This window comes from Benincasa hispida, chromosome 12, assembly GCF_027475165.1.
Source record: "Benincasa hispida cultivar pf3 chromosome 12, pf3_genome.v1.1, whole genome shotgun sequence".
Lineage (NCBI taxonomy): Eukaryota > Viridiplantae > Streptophyta > Magnoliopsida > Cucurbitales > Cucurbitaceae > Benincasa > Benincasa hispida.
This window is the reverse complement of record NC_143489.1, coordinates 48,915,235-48,934,333: the sequence shown is the minus strand read 5'-3', so window position 1 is coordinate 48,934,333 and position 19,099 is coordinate 48,915,235. Positions and strand designations below refer to the sequence as shown.

The following is a 19,099-nucleotide window of genomic DNA, read 5'->3' as shown; positions in this document are numbered from 1 at the left end:
AATTTTAAATAAATAATAAAAAAAAATCCATAGTGCCAATTGTTATGGGTACCGTTTAATTTACGTCTGCCTATTTGAATAACCTAACTAATCCTTTCTTTGATGAGAATCAATACAATCTTTATAAGGTTCCTCTCCTTAATAGAATTCAATGGAATTAAGATTGACAATAGGATCAAGGTGGGGCCGGGAGTACTCTCCATCCCCATCTCCGCGGGAGTATTTTTCCCATCTCCGCCCCCGTTCCTGCCAATTAAAGGCAGGGACAGGGACAGGATTTCCCACTTGGAAAACAGGTTCCCACGAGGACCCATCCCCTTTTTTTTAATATATATAAATATTTGTAATTAATATATATATAACTTAATTGGGGAGGGGGACAAAGCGGGGATACCCTCCCCATCTCCAACCAGGGACCCGATTAGGATCCCCGATTTGACCCCATCCTCGGTCAAACTAGAGATCGGGGCGGGGACCCGACCCCGTAGGGATTTTTGCAAATCCTAAATGGAATGCAAAGAGACCATGTCTTTATGGTCCAAATACCTAGATTAAAGATTTAAATAAAAATCAATTTTCAATAATTTGATAGATTTAATTTAATTAGCAATTAAACTGAAATTTAAATTTTTCAAATTAGAATCAACAACTAAGAAGTCTCATCAATTTAGAATTAACGAACCATTCTAATATTATCCTAAGTTTTGTAACGCATGGGGTTACTTAACTTCTCACCATGATTGTAATGAAATTTCTATTAACTATGATTTTGTAGATTCGACAGGGGTTTGGGTTAGGAAAGTTTTATGGACTAATCCAAATTTTGAATTGTTTTGCATAACCAAATTTCTAATTAAAAATGGTAAGTCAGGAAGATTTGATTATGAAGAAAGAGAATTCTGAGATAAAAGAATAAAAGTGGTTGAAACTTTGAAAGTAATTAAATTATACGCTCTAGAAAAGTGCAATTCCCCAAATGTAAAAGTGATTATAGGACAACTCAAACAATTATTCACAAACACATGATCTACTCAATGCAGAAATGTCGAATTAAGCATGGAACAAAATTATTAATTAAGAATTGTATCCTAGTTAAATTAAGCACCAACCAACAAAAAATGGAACAAATTCTCACCTAATCATACACTTGCATTAAAATCTAAGGAAAGACTATAATAGTTAATTACCATTAATTAACCAATTTGTTCTTTATTCCAAAATCGAACATGCCAACTATGCGACATTGGTAATGCGGTGAAAAACACATAGGCATGAATCGATGTTTGCTACTAGATAGTCAACACATTACAATTACGAATTATGCGAGAACTTTTAGCGATTAACATGCATTCATAATCGAGGTGTCAATCCTAGTCAATCACACACTGGGAGATTAAAATAAGAACTTAAGAATGTTAGCTTTATAGCCCTTCATCTCAAATTAATTGATTTTAATTAATTAGTTAATTAATGTTTTGATGATAACAAACTTGAATTAATTTACTAATAATTTAAATATTTTGAAGTGACTATTACATTGAACTTGAAACAACAAATTCCACACAATTTGAATCACTCAAAATCAGAGCTTAAACGAAAAAGATAGAACTGAAACCAGCTTAACAAGAAAATACTCGTGAACTGAAACAAGCTTAACGAAAAAGTACTTGTGATGATGATGTGGCGACTTATAGCTCCCTGAAAAAGCTAAATTTTCAACCTAAACTAGGTTAATCCTTAGAAATTTAATGTTTAAACATTCTTATATGCAAGATATCAAGCTTAGGAGACTATTGGGACATCTCAAGTGCAAAACAGGATAAAGAGGAGTATTTAAGAATCAACCGGAACAATCAAGTTCAAAAGACAGCAAAAAGACCAAATTGCCCCAAAAGGCCTAGCTATGCGATGCTAGGCACAACGCCAATGGACAGGAGGTTTCAAAGGACATAGTAGCGCAGCAACACAGTGCTTGCTTGTTGGTTCATTTCGATAACGTCTGATTTAAGCTATCGATTATGTGAGAATTTTTAGCGACGATAAGTTCAATATGTGGATGTGAGAATTTGAACCAAAGTTTTTTTTTAATCAAATCGTATATGCTTAGATTGATAACTCACAACCTACCAAGTGATTGATTTTGAAAGAGAATGATTGGATGTATATGTAGATCGAGCATATAAGAGCATAAATGCATTATTTATAAGGATGTTCATGGATAGAAACAAATATAGGAAAGTTTTGGGAAATTTGGGTTGATGACCAAATATTTCGGCCTATAATGCCAAATACCCATTTTTTAAAAAGCTATCAATTGACCCTCTGCTTACGTTATCACGGTATGGGATTACAAAAATGCCCTTCTAATCTATACGATACTCGTGCGCTTAAACTCAACGGTCATCCCACACTCAAAATTCTCGTGCAAGTGTCGTTCAATCTCGCTCTGCAAAACTATCATCCATCTACTGTCGTAATCGAAGTTCTTGGGTAAGTGAATTTAATTTTTGTCTTGCATGTTATGGTGCGTCTGTTTAAGTTGGTTTCGTTTGATCGGTCGTCACATTCATAACTGGTTTCTGAAGGAACTCTAATTACAAAGGATCTTTGAACGGAAGCGGATCGTCCAAACTCCATTGTGAAAGAACTCATGTGTTTACAGTCAAACAGAACAAATTATGCACATAACTTAAATTACAGCATGCTTCTTGAAATAAAAACAAAAGATCAAGAAGCTATACCTTTGAAGAACACTTCTTCAAGTATATCCCTCGATCAATCACAAACGCAACGAGCAACTTGATCTCCCACGAACTACAGCAAGTAGAAACTCAATCCTCGAACAGACCGGATACAACCACAAGATTGCCTTGGTATTCTCGATGTCAGAATCCAGTAGTGGTGGGCTCTAGCTTATTTTGGTTTGAGGGAAGATTTAGAGTGGATGAGGAGACGATCGAGTAAACGATAACACTGTCTTGTAGAAGATGAAGTCTATCGTATAGACTCAATACTCAGTCATTTAGATAAGAACACTATCGTATAGTCTCTCGATGCTATCATGTAGTCACTCGATAGTTAATAATATGAGACGTGTGAGATTTTGAAATCAAATTTTATTTTATCCCGAAATTGCCATAAAACCGTGCAACTACCCACTAAGGGTGGTTATTGTGAAAAAGATTTTTAATGATCAAATAATTAATAAATATGATAACTAACTTATCATATTATATTTATAACCTATAGTTTTAATATTGCATCATATACAATATATAAACCATATTTCTTTTTCTTTATTTTATGGTATTTAATGTAAATTTACATTAAATTTAATAACTATGAATCTAATTCATAGAAATTATATTTGAATCATATTCAAATATTAGTTCTTCCAAGTTGCGTTAATGGGATGCACAAGGTAAGGTTGCGCTAATTGGACATGGCATAACCGAGGTTAGTAGGTTCCGTAGAGGGAAAGGTGATAGGCGACAATGGCTTGAAGGGCGTTATGCGCCAATGGGTGATGTCCAAACATAAGTGTGTTGCGCCAGTCAGATGGACGCATATGAATTTGGATGAACGTATACCAAGTCGTCATCTAGACATGTGTCTTGATAGGGAGGAATCTTAAACCTTGAGTAAATAAGGTGGAGGCACGAGAAGGCATGCAAATGTGAGGGCTATGTGTTGGCTAGAGGGTGAAGAAGACACCTTGGTTTGTGATGATGTAAGGTTGAGGTGATAATGTGAGGAAAAGACACATCAATGAGGAGGTGGAAGGTTCTGGGCATTGGCAGAAGAGGAGGAAAACACCTGGATATGATCAATGGAAAAGGTGTTGGGCAAAGGAAAAGGGTTAGACGCCTATAAAAGGGGCAAAGTGCCTCACTTCAACTCACAAATCAGTTAAGTACATAAAAACCACAAAGAAAGGAAAGAATAAGAGATATTTGTAGAAGACAGGAAGGCATTGTTCGGGCGAAGGCACAAGCAAAGGTGCCGAAAGGAGTAGGGTTGTACAGGCAGACGCCTAAGCTAACTTCAAACAAGAAGCTTTTCCAAACTACTCGTGCAAATCATGTGATTTTTGAACCAAAAGTTTCTAAATTAAATGTAGTTTCAGTGTAAGGGCTGCTTTGATAAAATTCTAATTCTAAGGCTATCAAATTTAAGGAAAATCGAGAGGTGCTCACCAGTGAGGAAACAGTTGAGCCAAAAGGAATAAACTTGAGACTCGAAACTTTCACCAAGGAATTTCAAGGCGAAACTTTAAGGTATTATAGTTAAGACATTTTCACACATTTTTGAAGAAGGGAATGTCTTAAGATAAGGCCTGAAAGAATAAGTAATCTAAGCTTAAAGTTAAACCTGGAATAGGGTCCAACAAAGGAACAAGGGAAACTGGGTGAACTGGGAAGAAAGATCTCGACAGGTCACTGTGAGTGGTTTCTTCTTTTGCTCTTTTAAGCATATTTGAGTTGATATGCTATAGTTTATGCTATGAGATGTGTATGACGTTGGGATGGTCAGGGGATCTGTGGACCTAGAGCCTGAGCCCAAAATAAATCCTTATAGGATGGTCAGGGGACCGAGGAGTCTAATTCCTGAGCCTATGGGACGAAAAAAACCTTGAATGGGATGGTTAGAGTGCTGACGGGCGTAGCTTTTAAACCCATGAAAGGGGAAAACTATGTGCACATAGGTTGACTGGATGAGGCCTTGAACATGTTCCAATAAGCACATTATGGGCAATTGTCAATATTCTTTGGTCAATCAATTGAAACACCCTGCACTATTAGATATCATATTATCATATCTTCATTATGTTGGTAAACATGCGCCCACCTTTCAAGACCAATATCCTCCAAATAGTTTGATACATCACCATTTCGAAAAGTACGTAGTTGATTCCCAGTGTGCTTGGAACTTTGACATGCGAAATGCCCTGGATGCATCCTTGAACTTCCCAACAATCGTACTGTCCTTAAAGTTGGAAAGAATATTATTTTCTAGGTGGTATGTGCACAATCCATGAAATGTCGTAGAAAAAACTGCTCGAATGGCATTGCCAACAAATACCACTCAATCGGACACGAACACCAAGTTAGAGGGTTCTCCAATGGAACACTAAATTCGACATAAACCACTTCCAAGCTCGATCAGTTTCATTGTCCACTATGGCATATGCTAATGGGTAAATTTGGTTGTTACCATCCATGGAAACGCCAACAAACATGGTCCTTTGTATTTCCTTTCAGAGGCAATCCATCAACAATTATTATAGGTCGACAAACGAACTATTGTAGCAAGTACACTCAACTTTTCGGTGACAAATATTTGGCACATCAGACAGAGAATTAATGTCATCCTATCAATGCAATCATACGAGAGAAGAAGCCTTTCACCCCGAAGTTCTATAAATACCAGAGGCCACCTTCAGTAAAGGAGTTTGTCTAGTTCGACAATTTAGATAATTTTTACTTAGATAAAAGTAGCCTTATCCATAGTTTTTCTTTTACTTAGAAGGCGAAGCAAGAGAAGGGAAGAGACGTCGGAAGATCGCTCTGGTAAGCTCGAGAGAGAACCCAGAAGGCGTGAAAAAGCGAAGAGAGGGCCTACTTTTGCGAGAGCGAGATTATCTTTTGAGTAGAGTAGAGAAGAACAGTGTAAAAGCCTTGGGAAGCAAGAGATTGCTACCAGGCTCTTTATTCTTATTTCGCATTGTTATTCTATATTTCAATTCTATATCTATAAAATGGAACTTGCTTATCTACATCTGTTCACTCTCTTAAAATCACACATGAGTAGCTAAATCTATCGAATGGGTTGAGAAGAACTTAGCTAACATGACCTAGGATTTTCATTGCATACGATCATCTTGTCTTATGTTGTTTCGAACACCCCTTAAGAGCTACTCGAGAGAGAGTCTAAAGAAAGAACCTAAGACTTGAGAGAGCTAGGTTAGAATCTAGACTCGAAAGAGCAAGATTAGATCTGCATAAGCAAGAGATAGGGACTTAGAGATAAGCCCTATTTGCCAACATGCATCGCATGCACCCTAGAGATAGGTTATGATATTATGCGGTCGCCTTATATGTGTGTGTGTCATTCGTCATCGCATAGAGAAGAATAGAGGCTTATGTGTAGATCCTATAGACTTATCGCATATATCGCATGCGCTCTAAAACTAAAAGCCGTAGCATTTGCGTTGAGAGATGATTTGCTATTGTATGTGTGTAGCATGATCGCATAACATGAACACAATCCTAGGAAGTGTTAGCTGAACCCCTTCTCAACCCGTTTCCCGCATATTCATCGCATCTTCCGTAATATTAACTCTTTTCTTAACTCTGTCGCATACATTTTTTTTACCACAAACAACAACCCAACAACTTTTTGATTTATTGGTTACTGCAAAGTCATCTTAAAAATTATTATCGCATATTGTTTTCCTTAGTCTCTGAGTTTGACCCTAGACTTACCAGAAAACTCAGTAGGATTTATATTTGGATTCTGCTAAGAAAACTTGTTGCATAACACATTTCCCATCACCGCAATTCCTTTCATAAATTCACCGTATAAAATAACGCATCAATATTATTCTTATAATCATGATCACTACTAAAACTATATTTCTGTCTAAGTAGGTTTCAATTATTTTCTTTAGTTTCAAATTCTTTTTTTTATATTATTAAATTTACAATTAAAAAAATCAAACAAAATTCAAGAATTCAACTTTATCCATATATGCAGAAACAACATTTTAATAACAAGAGAACAAAAGGAAATTTTTAAAGGGTACATTTTAATAACAAAATAATAGACTTACCAAGTAGGGAGGCGTCGAAGTTCGGAGCAAGGGCACAGACGGTCGAATGGTGATGTACTCGGTCGGAGCAGGGGCACAGAGGAGGGACAGCAAGTTTAGGGGCACAGTGGAGCGAGGATGAACTCGATCGAACTTGGCTTGGGAGGCATCAAGCGAGGCGAACATAGAGGAACGGTGACGAACTCAATCGGACTTGGCTTGGGAGGCGTCGAGCGAGGCGAGCACAGAAGAGGAGCAGTGAGTTTAGGGGCACAGAGAAGCGAGGACGAACTCGATCGGACTTGGCTTGGGTGGGAGGCATCGAGCGAGGTGTGCACAAAGGAGGGGCAGCAAGTTTAGAGGCACAGAGGATCGAGGACGAACTTGATCGGACTTAGCTTGGGACTTGGGAGGCATCGAGCGAGGCAAGCACAGAGGACTGAGGACTGAGGAGGGGCAGTGTGCGAGTTTAGGGGCATAGAGGAGCGTCGAGCGAGTGGCAGGGAGCTTCTTCAGTCTTCAGAATCTCAGATGGAGATGAACTTGGAGCTGTTCGATTACAATCCTACCAATGGAGTGAGAGTTTAGGGTATTTTTTAGTTTTTAGGTTTGGGTCTGGCTTAGGAGTTGGGCCTAGAGTTTAGATAATTAATATAAATCTTTGGGCTGCAATACATTAATATAAATTAATTATATTATATATTATAAATATATATTTAAAAAAGTATAAATATATCAAACTGAAGTCGGGGTTTAATCGGGGTTGGGGTTGGATGCGGACCCGAAAACAATCCCCGATTTGACCCCACCCCCCGATCAAACCAGGGAATCCCCAACCTGAGCGGGTCGAGGCCTGTGGGGACCCACCCCCACAGGTTTTCTAGATCCAAACATCCTACCGCTAATCTTTTTTTCCAAAAAAACTGTAAACTGAAATTGGCTATTTTTTACTGGACGAATTCTGGCATTCAATAGATAAGAGACATGACTTCAAATATGATTTCAAAGTTTGATAAGTATTGGAAGAAAATTCATGGGATAATGGTCATAGTTGCAGTTTTAGATCCATGTTAGAAATTGAAGTTGATTGAGTTTTACTTCCCTAGAATTTATGGAGGTATTTTTATTCTTGAGGTGGAAAAGATTAAATAAATTCGTTCAGATTTGGAAACAGAATATCAGTTGAAGCATGAAGGTGAAGGTGATGATTATGGCTCTAAAAATTTAGATGAAAGATCACAGATTATAGAATTTGATGATTTTAATGATTATAACTTGTTTGTATCAAATTCCAATAATATGAATCAGAAGCAACAGTTTAATGCATATTTGGATGAACCAGTCTTACCTCCATCATTTGATTTTGACATTCTGAGTTGGTGCAAATATGGGGTCAAATATCCCATTTTACAAGAAATTGCAAGAGACATATTAGTCATCTCATTATCTAGTGTTGCACCAGAGTCGCTTTTAATACTTGTGGTAGGATTATAAGCTCACATCGTAACAAACTTCATGAGAACGATAGGGGCTTTGATGTGCCCTCAAAATTAGATCGCAACTGAAGTTTTGACAGGTATATTAATTCGTTTATTTTGTTTTATCTCTTTTTAGCATTTAATATATTAATTAATACTTTCTTTTATTATAAATATGTGACAATATAACGTACTAGCACGGAAAAAGAAATGGTTAAACATTTAGCAACTGTTTTAAAAGATGCAGATGATTATGAAGAAGATGGAGCAGTAACTAAGATATGCTCAAAGATTAACATTATTTTTTTAGGACACTTTTTAATGCTTCTTGTCTAGTTTTTTTTTTTTTTTTTTTTTTGTGACATTATTTGTTAATTATATTTTAAATGTGGGAATAATACTCACAACTAAGGATGAGATGATATTAAGAAAGGATAAAAAATTGAATGTAAAATCATCGGTGGAGAGAGAAAGACGAGCAATTTATATATTTTAAATGGGTAAGACATTTGCCTTTAGTTGACTTCCAATTTTTATTCAAACTTTATTTAATTTAAGTTGTGAACTTATTTAATTGATGTGTGAACTTCTAAATTGTGTTTATTTCATAGATTAGTCTATTAAATTTTGTTTAATTTTTGTAGACTAGTCAAATTTTATATAGAATCACTCAAATAAAGAAAAAAAATCCCTGCGAAAAATTAATAGGGGAATCCCCGCAGGAAAACGAGGAATAGGTCTTCGCAAGGACCCCATTCCTCGACAATGGCGGGGACAGGGTGAATTTCCCCCGGCCAAGGACGGGACCCCCCGCCCCGACCCTGGTCTCGTTGCCAATCCTACAAGGCATTGATCATTATGTGGAGTCTTTGGACCCTTAGAAATGAGATTTACTTCAGTATAAAGGTGCATGACCTGGTTTCGCTCAAGATTAGGATTATGTCCCATTTTAAGGACCCTATGGATGGTTTGGGTCATGCCTCCAGGATACTCCTCCTAGGCCCTCTCCCCTCCAAGTGGTCTCCACTAGCCGTAAGAATTGAATGCAGATGTGGCTTGGTCGTCGATAAATGACAGATGATCACGAGGGTCATTATTTTGGGAGAGTGCAAGTTCATTCAAACGGGTGCAAGTGTTAGTCAATTGGAAGTGGAAGCAGTATTGGAGGGCCTATGCAAATTGAGCAAGAAGTGGAAGCGGTATTGGAGGGCCTGTGCAAATTGAGCAAGAACGGAATGTCAATAACCCTCCTGTTGAAATTGAATTCGATGTGCTGGAAATTGTCAAGCTATTTTTGATTGGGTTCTTCGTTGAGAATATTCTTTTTGTTGGTAACTCTATTAATGTTGTTAAATCAACTCATGATCTTGCAACTTTGGCCTCCTCTCAAGCTTAGAAAGATGTTTTTCTAGATTGTGTTCTTCTCCTCGGTTAGAGGCTTTTGTTGTGGTTGTGTTTGGTTGTTATGTTAGCCTAAAAAAAAAAAAATTGAATTCAATTTTAAACCTACAATCGAACACAAATGTGAAAACATAAAACATGTTTTCATTGAATCCTAGTTCTATCAAGTTTTCTGAATTATTTAAAAATATGCACCCTTAGACTATATCGCTTCTTCAGATAAAGCTTACATAATAACATCCTCGCTGTTTTGACATTTACCTGTTTGCAAAAGACGAAAAAGTACAGAAACATTACACGGCAGAAAATTGTTATGGTTTTTCTTCTTTTTTTTTTTTTTCTTTTTTTTAAATGTTCAAATATTATCAACTGTGGCATTATTCCAATCATTTAAAAAGAATGCAACGCGAAGATGGAAAAATTGAAGAAATCAGTGCATCAACTCAAATTTATAATTAGTCCATAAAAAAAAAAAAAGACCACAGGGGACCAAATCAAATCACTTTTTCACAAGGCAAATACAAGCACATCTCTAAGTTTTGGGTAGATAGTAGAGAATGAAAAAAGGGAAGCGAGTATTACAAATGGTATTCCGAGGCTTGTCATTCTTCTGCAGCACTAGCAGCACTCAAATCCACACTCAGGTCAACAGCCTGAAAAACAAAGCATCATTCTCTACTTACTACTTTTCCCACCACAAGTATGTTATATATAATATACACACCAAACCCTACTATTGCAAATTTTAATATTCCTTAAATTCCAATTCATGCAATTTATTATGCCACTATGAACCCCTTGTTTAATATCTTTGCACACACAGACTGTTCTTCTCCCAGAACAACCGTCTAGCTTTACTATATTTAGTTGTCAAAGTAACTGGTAGAATATTAAATTCTCGGTAGGTCATCATGGCTTGAACTTTATGATTGAGAACAAAATTGCATCAATGTGAATAATGATTATTCTCTAAAACAAGAATGCACAAATTTAAAGTTATACAAGAGTTGGGAAAAATGATCCTCACCTTGCCAGTTATCATTGTATACATGTTGAGCACATCAACAACCGTTGACTCAAAATGTGTTGTAGCATCGTAACTCTGTTGGAAGCGAGCATACATAAAAAGAATTAGTTCAATACACATGCACACGCACATGAACATGCATGAACAGGAAGAGAGGCAAGAGAAACAGCTTTCAATGTTGATATACCATGGATATAAAACAATTGTCCAGAGTTGGTTCATTGACTGGCTCGTATCTGTCGTATGTATCAAAAAATATCTCATCAACAGCCCCCAGAAGGTCAATTCCTGGCTTTAGTTCTGACTCGGGATGGTCAGTCTCAGCTTCTGTGGTAACAAAAGCAATAAACTTGCCTCTTGGAGCAACATTGTGAGAGTAAGAGCAACAGAAAACATACCTGTTAAAACACACCACAGATTAAAAAAAAAAAACCTGTACCTTTAAAAGAAATGGCCAGATGGGTGAAGATAGGGGGAAAACACAACCGATTCCAAAAGCGCATCATTTTCATCACTCAAAACTAGTATCTAAGTTTTAGCGAAGCGATCAGGACACTGGTACTAATACATTTCTACGTGGTTAAAAAAAGGTTTTTTCTTTTCTTTTTTCCCCCTTTTTTCTTTTCCTTTTTTCCCGATCAGTTATAGAGGGGTTAAGGTACACTCAACAAAACTCTTAAAATGAAAAATCACTAGTCATGTACAAACAAACTAAGTGTCCCATTATATGATAAAAGCTACAATGTAAATTAACTTATACTACCTCAGCTAACAAATTGACATACTCAAAGTACAACCAAGATTTCTAATTCTTCAAAAATATTTATGCCAAGGCATAACCCCCTCTATAACACGTAGATAATTGAATATGGAACTCGGTGACAGTTCAGAACAAAAAATGAATTTTGGTCATTATGCAGTAAATCTTTAAGTCTTCCTTTTATGCCTAGATAACAAATAGCCAAGCTAGGAGAAGGCAGTATGTTGTCAGCATTAAATTATTGGAAAAGCCAAAAGTGGAGTGAACTTTGGTCATAATGCAATAGAACTTCAAGTCTTCCTTTTATACCATTAGATTAGATAAGAAATAGCCAAGCCAGTAGAAGCCAGTAGGTTGTCAGCATTAATTGGAAAAACCAAGTGGAGAAATAGTCATGGAGAGTTTACGAAATTTTGTCAAAGCTATCCAAAAAGCTACTTATTTGTAAAAAAATGGAAACAATAGAATAATCTCCAAGACAGATACAACTGACATAATAAACTAAAAGACCTGCCTTCTAAAACCATTTCAGAACATCCATCGAGTGGCGAAGTGCAGAATGGAATTTTAGTTACACTCAGTATAAGCACTATACAAGAACTTACATGTCCGATCTGCGACCCAACTGCTTCTGCGGTATGATAATCTGCACTGAATGGGAATCATTGGTGTTCGGTATTGTGTGGCTCATTATGGCAATGGCCCTAGCAACCTTACCAACCTTCCTGACCTGTTTCAACATATACAACATCACAGAAGTTGAGAAGAATTACATTTTCATCTCATTCTTCAGGCTTCAAAACTAAAAAAAGAGAGGTATAATGGATTTGGTTTAGAGACATCATCATTCATGGTTTCCTTGATGGGGTTGAGGCTATTACACAATGAGACGGATAAAGTTATCATAAATATTAGGGCTCCATTTACTGATAGAATCATAGAATGAATAGAAATATACAAAAATGAAGTATATGGTCAAGAAAAGAAAAGAAGGCTCATGTTATAGATGGTTTGTATGTGCAGAACCTGTCTTAAAATGAAATCACTCCACAAAACACGGAATGATTTGGATAGGACATTAAATCCCTTACCTTGTTGGGCAAGTAGGAAGGATCGCAGACAACCTTTTTGCACTTGGCAGTTTCCCCTTCTGATGTGACACCAATAACTTTTCCTTCGTCATCAAACTCCACCTAGAATTCAAAGATCAACCCGAATTACTTTAAAGAGAGATGAAACTGTTTCTGAAATGTTTTTACCAAAAACAACCCCAAAAAAATGGGGAAAAAAACAATAACGTAATATAAAGTAAAAGAAAATATAGTCCAATACAAAATCAGATAGTAAAATTTAAAAGGTAACCTTGCACTCAGGTTTGTTTAACATATATGTTCCACCATAGACAGCACTAAGGCGAGCAAATGCCTGTAAATATAGGTTAAATAAAGAAATATAAGGCAAATATACAAAAAGAGAAATAAAGTTGTTGCTAATAATGCTAGAGTAGGTAAATAGGGAGGACGAGAGAAAGAGGGACCTGTGGAAGCTCTCCTAATCCATATAGAGGATAAATGTACGGAGACCCTCCTTGAAAGCGTGCAAGAGACTCCGCATAAAGCTATCACACAAATAAGAAAGGGGAGAAAAGAGATTTAATGCACAGGAGCGTGCCACAAAGTGAAAAAATTAGTAAGTCCAGATGGCTGTCACCTTCATTCTCTTTACTGTATCTAATGCAGGCAGATCAAGATAGCGATCATCTCTATGAAGTGCCAATGCATGACCAATGAAGTCAATAGTGTTGTCATCCAGTCCATACTTTCTGTTAACCATATCAATTTCATATATAAGCACATTCGTCTATACAACATATCAATAAAAGACACAACTATTTTAGGAAAACAAAACAAGGATACATCCAAATATACTATGAAGAAGAAGATCAATGGGGCCTGTTGATATAAAGATAACACATCCAAGCACAGTGGTTTAAGTACACTTAGAATCCTTTTAGGATACAGAAGTGGAAAGCTACCTGAATAAAAATTGTCTAAAAAAAAAAGATTAGATATTTTATAATTAGTATTTTCTTATAAATAATTTGAATAAAAAAAGCTATATGGGCCAGGTTAAAAAATATATCTTGTCTCCATTCCATTCTTGAAAAGAAATTAAGGAAATATATTTCCCTGTCCCTGTCCCCATCCCAATCTATTTTAAATAAGGATTTCAACCCTCTTCATGCCAAACTTCCTGGGGACCCTAACTCTAGGAACTTTTGTCATCCCTATATTTAATTAACATATGATACCAATAGCATGTCCAATTCCTCTAGTAAAGAGAAAATTTTTAATCTGCTTAAGGTCCAATACTTTTGAGGTGGCCCTTGGTTTGAACGTCAATATCCACAAAACCAAACTTTTGGAAATTATCTGTGATGAATCTCTAGGAAAAGAGACCGCCAACTTCTTGAACCCTAACTTCCTGCTTTTTGGAAGCCTATATTGAAAAGGTTCCAAGAAGGTACCAGAGGTTGGGAAAAGAGAGCTTTTTCCTTTCTCCAAAAATGGGCACGTTAATTTGGTTCAAGTATCACTCACATGCCTTGTCCACACATCAATTCTCTTTTCAAGATGCCAGGGAAGATTACCTTAATGTTGTGAGATTATTCTGGGAAGGTAACAACAATGAGGCTGCTCCCATCTCACTAACTAGCAAAAAGTCTATTACCCACTCCTTTCTGGAGGTTTCAGAACTGGAGATATATCTTTAAGTATTTGGTCTTCCTTCTAAACATACATAGCATTTTTTGTCCCTTGAAACTAGTGCTATTTGATGAAAAGTCACTTTGTAAATTTGACTCCTCCCCTACAGATTGGTTGCCCCATGAGAATACTGTTAAAACTTTCTAGAGGCCCTTGGAGGGAACACTGATTTTTTTTTTTTCAGTGAAAACATAAAATAAATGAAAGAATACACGGACATACAAAAGAACAAGCCCATAAAAGAAGGGAGCTCCCATCACAAACGGGGACTCCATCTATGCAAAATAACGCCTATAGAATAGTTACAAAAATGTCTTCAAAATAGAAGCTCACAAAGAAACATAAAAGTGAACAACAAACCAAATCTCCCTAGAGTTCGTTTGCATTCACCTAAATACCCTCTACTCCACTCACCCCACAAAACCCATAAGATAGCACACATCCCAACAACAAGAAGCCATAAAAAGCAGTCATTCTCCCCAAAAGGCAGGTTGAGAAGGAACTCCTCAATCATAGCACTAGTGTCTCTGTGACGAGCATACATCAAACCAAACATCTAGAGAAAAGAATCCCAGATACAACTTGCAAAATCACAACGGCAGAGAATATGGTCCATATCTTCCTCCGCCTTCCGACAATGAATTCAACAAAAAGGCCCAACAAGCAAAGGCATCTTCCTCACAGCTGATCCAGCATGTTAGCATGGTCATCTTGACTTGCAAGGTAAAGAACCCCAACTTCCAAGAGATCTCAATCCTCCAAAGCATCGACAAGATCCTAAGGGAGAAGGATCAACCAAACAATGAAAGAAAAACTAGCACGATAACCCCTCCAAAAGATTGGGACTCCAAATTCTAACGTCCCTTCTCCCACGCCTAAAGGGGTGACCCTTGAGTAAAGAAAGAAGAACGACCACATCCATCGCTTCCCTATCAAAAAGAGGGCGACAGAACCCGAAAGAAAAGGAACACGAACTCCCATACCACTCAAGAAAGTTAACAACAAAATGATTTTAGGGACGACAAATGATACAGACGGGGAAACAAAGTACAAAGAGGTCTCTCCCCCACCCAATGATCCTCAAAAAGTATGTGTCCTTCTCATCCCCACCACACAACGAATCAAGTGAATGAAAGAACGGAGCTCTTCCAAAATATCCTTCCACAAGTTCCAATGGTACCTTTAACGACAACCACTTGAAAGGATAAAGGGCATGTTGCTAGCAATGATCCTATGCTACAAAGGAGAAACACCACAACCATTAGGGCTTAGAGGATGGAAGAAAACTGTGATTCTAAAGCCCTCGTTACTTCTATTGTTTCCTTTGAAGTTGGGAATGGCCTCCATAGCAATTTATTGGAGGAAATTTTGCTGGGAAATACCTCCCTCATGTCACCATTCTACTCTCCATTGTATGCCATCTTTACTAGCTCTTTCAAAATCATAGGCATATTTGGAAAGAGGCCTGTGAGTTTGGAACCTTCATTTTGGAAGAAATTTGAAATATTTTCAAGATTGGCTTTCTTTCATGGACTGTGCTTTAAACTGAAAGTGCCTCTTCAAAGTCAATGACTCCTGGTTTTGGCCCTTGATCCCCTGGATAGAAAGCATCAACAACCTAGACAAAATCCCAACGAGACATACTTCAATGGCTCTCTTTCCAAGGCAACACATTCTTTGAAGAATGCAGCAGAATCTTTAGTCCCTATTTTCATTCAATGTCAACAAGCAATCTCTTTCTGGAACTACCTTTTCTCTTCTTCCAAATGGTTTTCTACTTTGGACTATAAGGTAAAAGCCAATACCAAATCTTTTCTCACTTATCAACCTTTCAAAAAGAAAGGCAAAGAAGTGTTGGCTACCTTCTTACGGTGCACTTACATTGAGAGAAATCCACGGTATTTTGTAGGCAACGAGAGAAATGTGCTTCCCTTTCTTCATAATGTCTAGCCTATTGCTAATTCTTGGTCCTTCCTAAGCCATGGGTAGAGGATTTAAAGAAAAAGAACAGTATGCTCCATGTATCTTTCATATGTTTGTCAACTGCTACTCCTCAATGTCAATATCAATTAATCAGGCACAAAAACAACTAATTATTTTTTACAATAAAACTAAATTCAATTTGCTAAATCCAAGCAAAATAATGGATATTTACTCTCACACTAAAACTATCATTGCTTATGTAATTCTACCAACACAGCCAATCCTCAAGACTGTGAAAGAAGGTAATATCCATATCATAAGGTGCCTAGCATTCAATTTAAAAGCATTGGACAATGAATGTTTAATGAGGATTAGTAGGAAATCCCAAATGATTATTCAAATATCATTAGTAAGAGTTGTTACGTCAATAACATAACAAAGTTATATATGGAAATTGAGGCATACGCAATCAATTCTTTTGTTGTCACTCTTGTCAAGTCCATTCCCTCGTGTGTCTTAGGATTACTTTCATCATAATCTTGAACAAAGATGAAGAACTTGCGAGCACGGCGCTTCTCAAATAAACCCATAAGCGGAGATTTAAGAGCTTCCATATCTGTAGCTGGAACTTTGTGAATCTACAGAAAGGCATGTGGCATCATTAAGTTCTATATAAGACTTACATTTAATAAAAGTTCAAAGATAAACAGCATGGAAACTTAAACAAAAGAATAATGAAAATAGAAAATACCTTTCCTTTATTATACACATAGCTACCGTCAACAGCTTTAAAAGACAAATACTTGGTTACATCGGTATGGATAAGGACACGCACAAGCGTTCCATTTGCCATCATAAACTAGCCACAAAGAAAAAGAAAGAGAGGTTAAAAAAACCCATACGTATTAATATAAAATTGAGAATTATGAAAAGAAAAGGTGTAAATAATGAGTGAACAAGTTCATTAGAAAATGGAAGTAACAAGCATATCAGTTGACAAAGTGAGCAAGAAACTAAAACCATAACAAGGTGGGGAACAAATACCTTTGGAATCATGTCCACGTTGTAGTCCCTGCTAGAACCCAGATGGGCAGGTGGCTTGTCATCTCCCCTAAACCGCTTCCAAAGCTGCAAATTAAATTGAAACAGAAAATACATGATATGATTGAAGAATAGCACAAGAATAAACTGGAATTCAATATGATGATGCGACTAGTCGGCAGAAAAGAGGACCTGAATGAGATTAAGCGAAGAAGATTCCCCTCCATAATAGTCATTCCTATCCATGTGCAGAACCTAGAACATGAAAAAAGAAAGTCAGAGAAGAACCTTCTCAACAATTCAAATAGAGAACAAAGACCGGCATATCACGCAAGCCTATGGAATCAGTACGGTACGTCAAAAGAATCCCACAACTCCAGTTAACAGCCAAGAAATATAAAAACAGTCAAAGATGTAGCAGAGCAAAGAGTGATCAACATCCACTAACAGCCCCGGCCAATTTCCTCGCCTCATAAGCAATTGATAAGTTCGCTACAAAATATAAAAATCACTGGCATGAAATTGCTTCATAGGTGATGGAAAAAAAGAAAAGAATTATGATATCCGATTTCTTAATCTGGGAGCACCTCAACTCAAACAAAGATCTCTACGATGAAAAACAGTGTGATATAGTATGCAAGTAAGATCAAGGTACAAAAGCAAGATAAATACAGGAGAGGATCTAGTAAAAAGAAGACCTTAAGGGCAATTTTAAAATTGAAGCAACTGAATTACAGAAGAAAACAAGGAAATGGGGTAGAGGATCTAGCAAAAAGAAGACCTTAAGGCCATCGACGGAGAGAAGACCACTGAGGATGCATTCCTTGAGGCCGGTTCCTAGCACAATAACATCGTATTCTTCATCCATGGCGATTGAAGGTCTGGAAAACGAAGAATTGAAGAACAATCCGAGAGAAGTGGAAATGGATCTACAGTAAGATTTGACGAGCGACAAGGTCCTTGGCTCACCCTAGGGCTTTTCTTTTCTTCCTGGAAGAGTCAATTGGCATGCATACCAAAATTATTACTTCCTTCCCTAACTTATATTTAAGCACTTCCGCACCTCATCATTTTCATTATTCAACTCTCCCATTTTTTCTACAAAAATATATTTGTCTATGCTTTTTTGTTTTTTTTTTTTTGATTCCAAACATTAAATATCTCTAACATTTCTGTCTCTAAAACTCGTTTTAATCTTGCTACTTCTAATTGTACTGAAAAAGAAACTTGTTCTTCTCAAAAGAAAATGTAGTTAAAATATTTATATCTTGCTTAAATCAGATATAATAATAAAGTACTATAACCCTATTGAGTAACTATTTGGTTATTATTTTGAAAATTAAGCATATTAAAACTATTTTCACCACAAGTTTTCATGTTTTGTTATCTACATTCTACTAATATTTTCGAAAACCAAATCAAGCTTTGAAGACTAAACCCCGTTTGATAGGATTGACAAAATTTCCCACGGGGACCCGCCCCGATTGGGGCGGGGAATCTTCGGTTTGACCGGGATGGGGTCAAATCGGGGACCTCTTTAGGATCCCCAAACCGGGGATGGGGAGAGTGTCCCCGGCCCGTCCCTGACCCCGCCTCAATTAGGTTTTTAAATATTTTTTTCTATATATATAATTAGATTTTTTAAATATTTTCTCTCTCTATATATATATTAGATATTTAACTTTTTACATTTAGTTTAGTTTTTTAATTTAGCTCAATTTAAGCTCAATTAAAGTGTCTAAGCCCAAACCAAAGGTAATTTTACAAAAAAAAAAAAAAATTAAAAAAAAAGTCCCATGAAAAAATAAATGGGAAAATGGGGAATCCTCGTCCTCGTCTCCGCCTTGACATGGGGGATGGGGGCGGGGATGGAGATGGGGATAAATCCCCTAT

The 19,099-nt window shown here is 36.8% G+C and overlaps 1 protein-coding gene across 1 annotated transcript; it reads right to left on the bottom strand.

The window, feature by feature from the left end:
- Positions 1-10,111: 10,111 nt before the first annotated feature.
- LOC120067886 (guanosine nucleotide diphosphate dissociation inhibitor 2) lies at positions 10,112-18,386 on the bottom strand. The gene is made up of 13 exons (XM_039019498.2): positions 17,988-18,386; positions 17,399-17,461; positions 17,210-17,293; positions 16,917-17,024; positions 16,631-16,803; positions 13,188-13,299; positions 13,015-13,095; positions 12,840-12,902; positions 12,569-12,670; positions 12,083-12,207; positions 10,905-11,115; positions 10,718-10,792; positions 10,112-10,343 (listed from the first exon to the last, which is right to left on the bottom strand). The coding sequence occupies exons 1-13, from the start codon at positions 18,072-18,074 to the stop codon at positions 10,293-10,295; spliced, it is 1,335 nt and encodes a 444-aa protein (XP_038875426.1). The 5' UTR covers positions 18,075-18,386; the 3' UTR covers positions 10,112-10,292.
- Between the last annotated feature and the right edge of the window lie 713 nt (positions 18,387-19,099).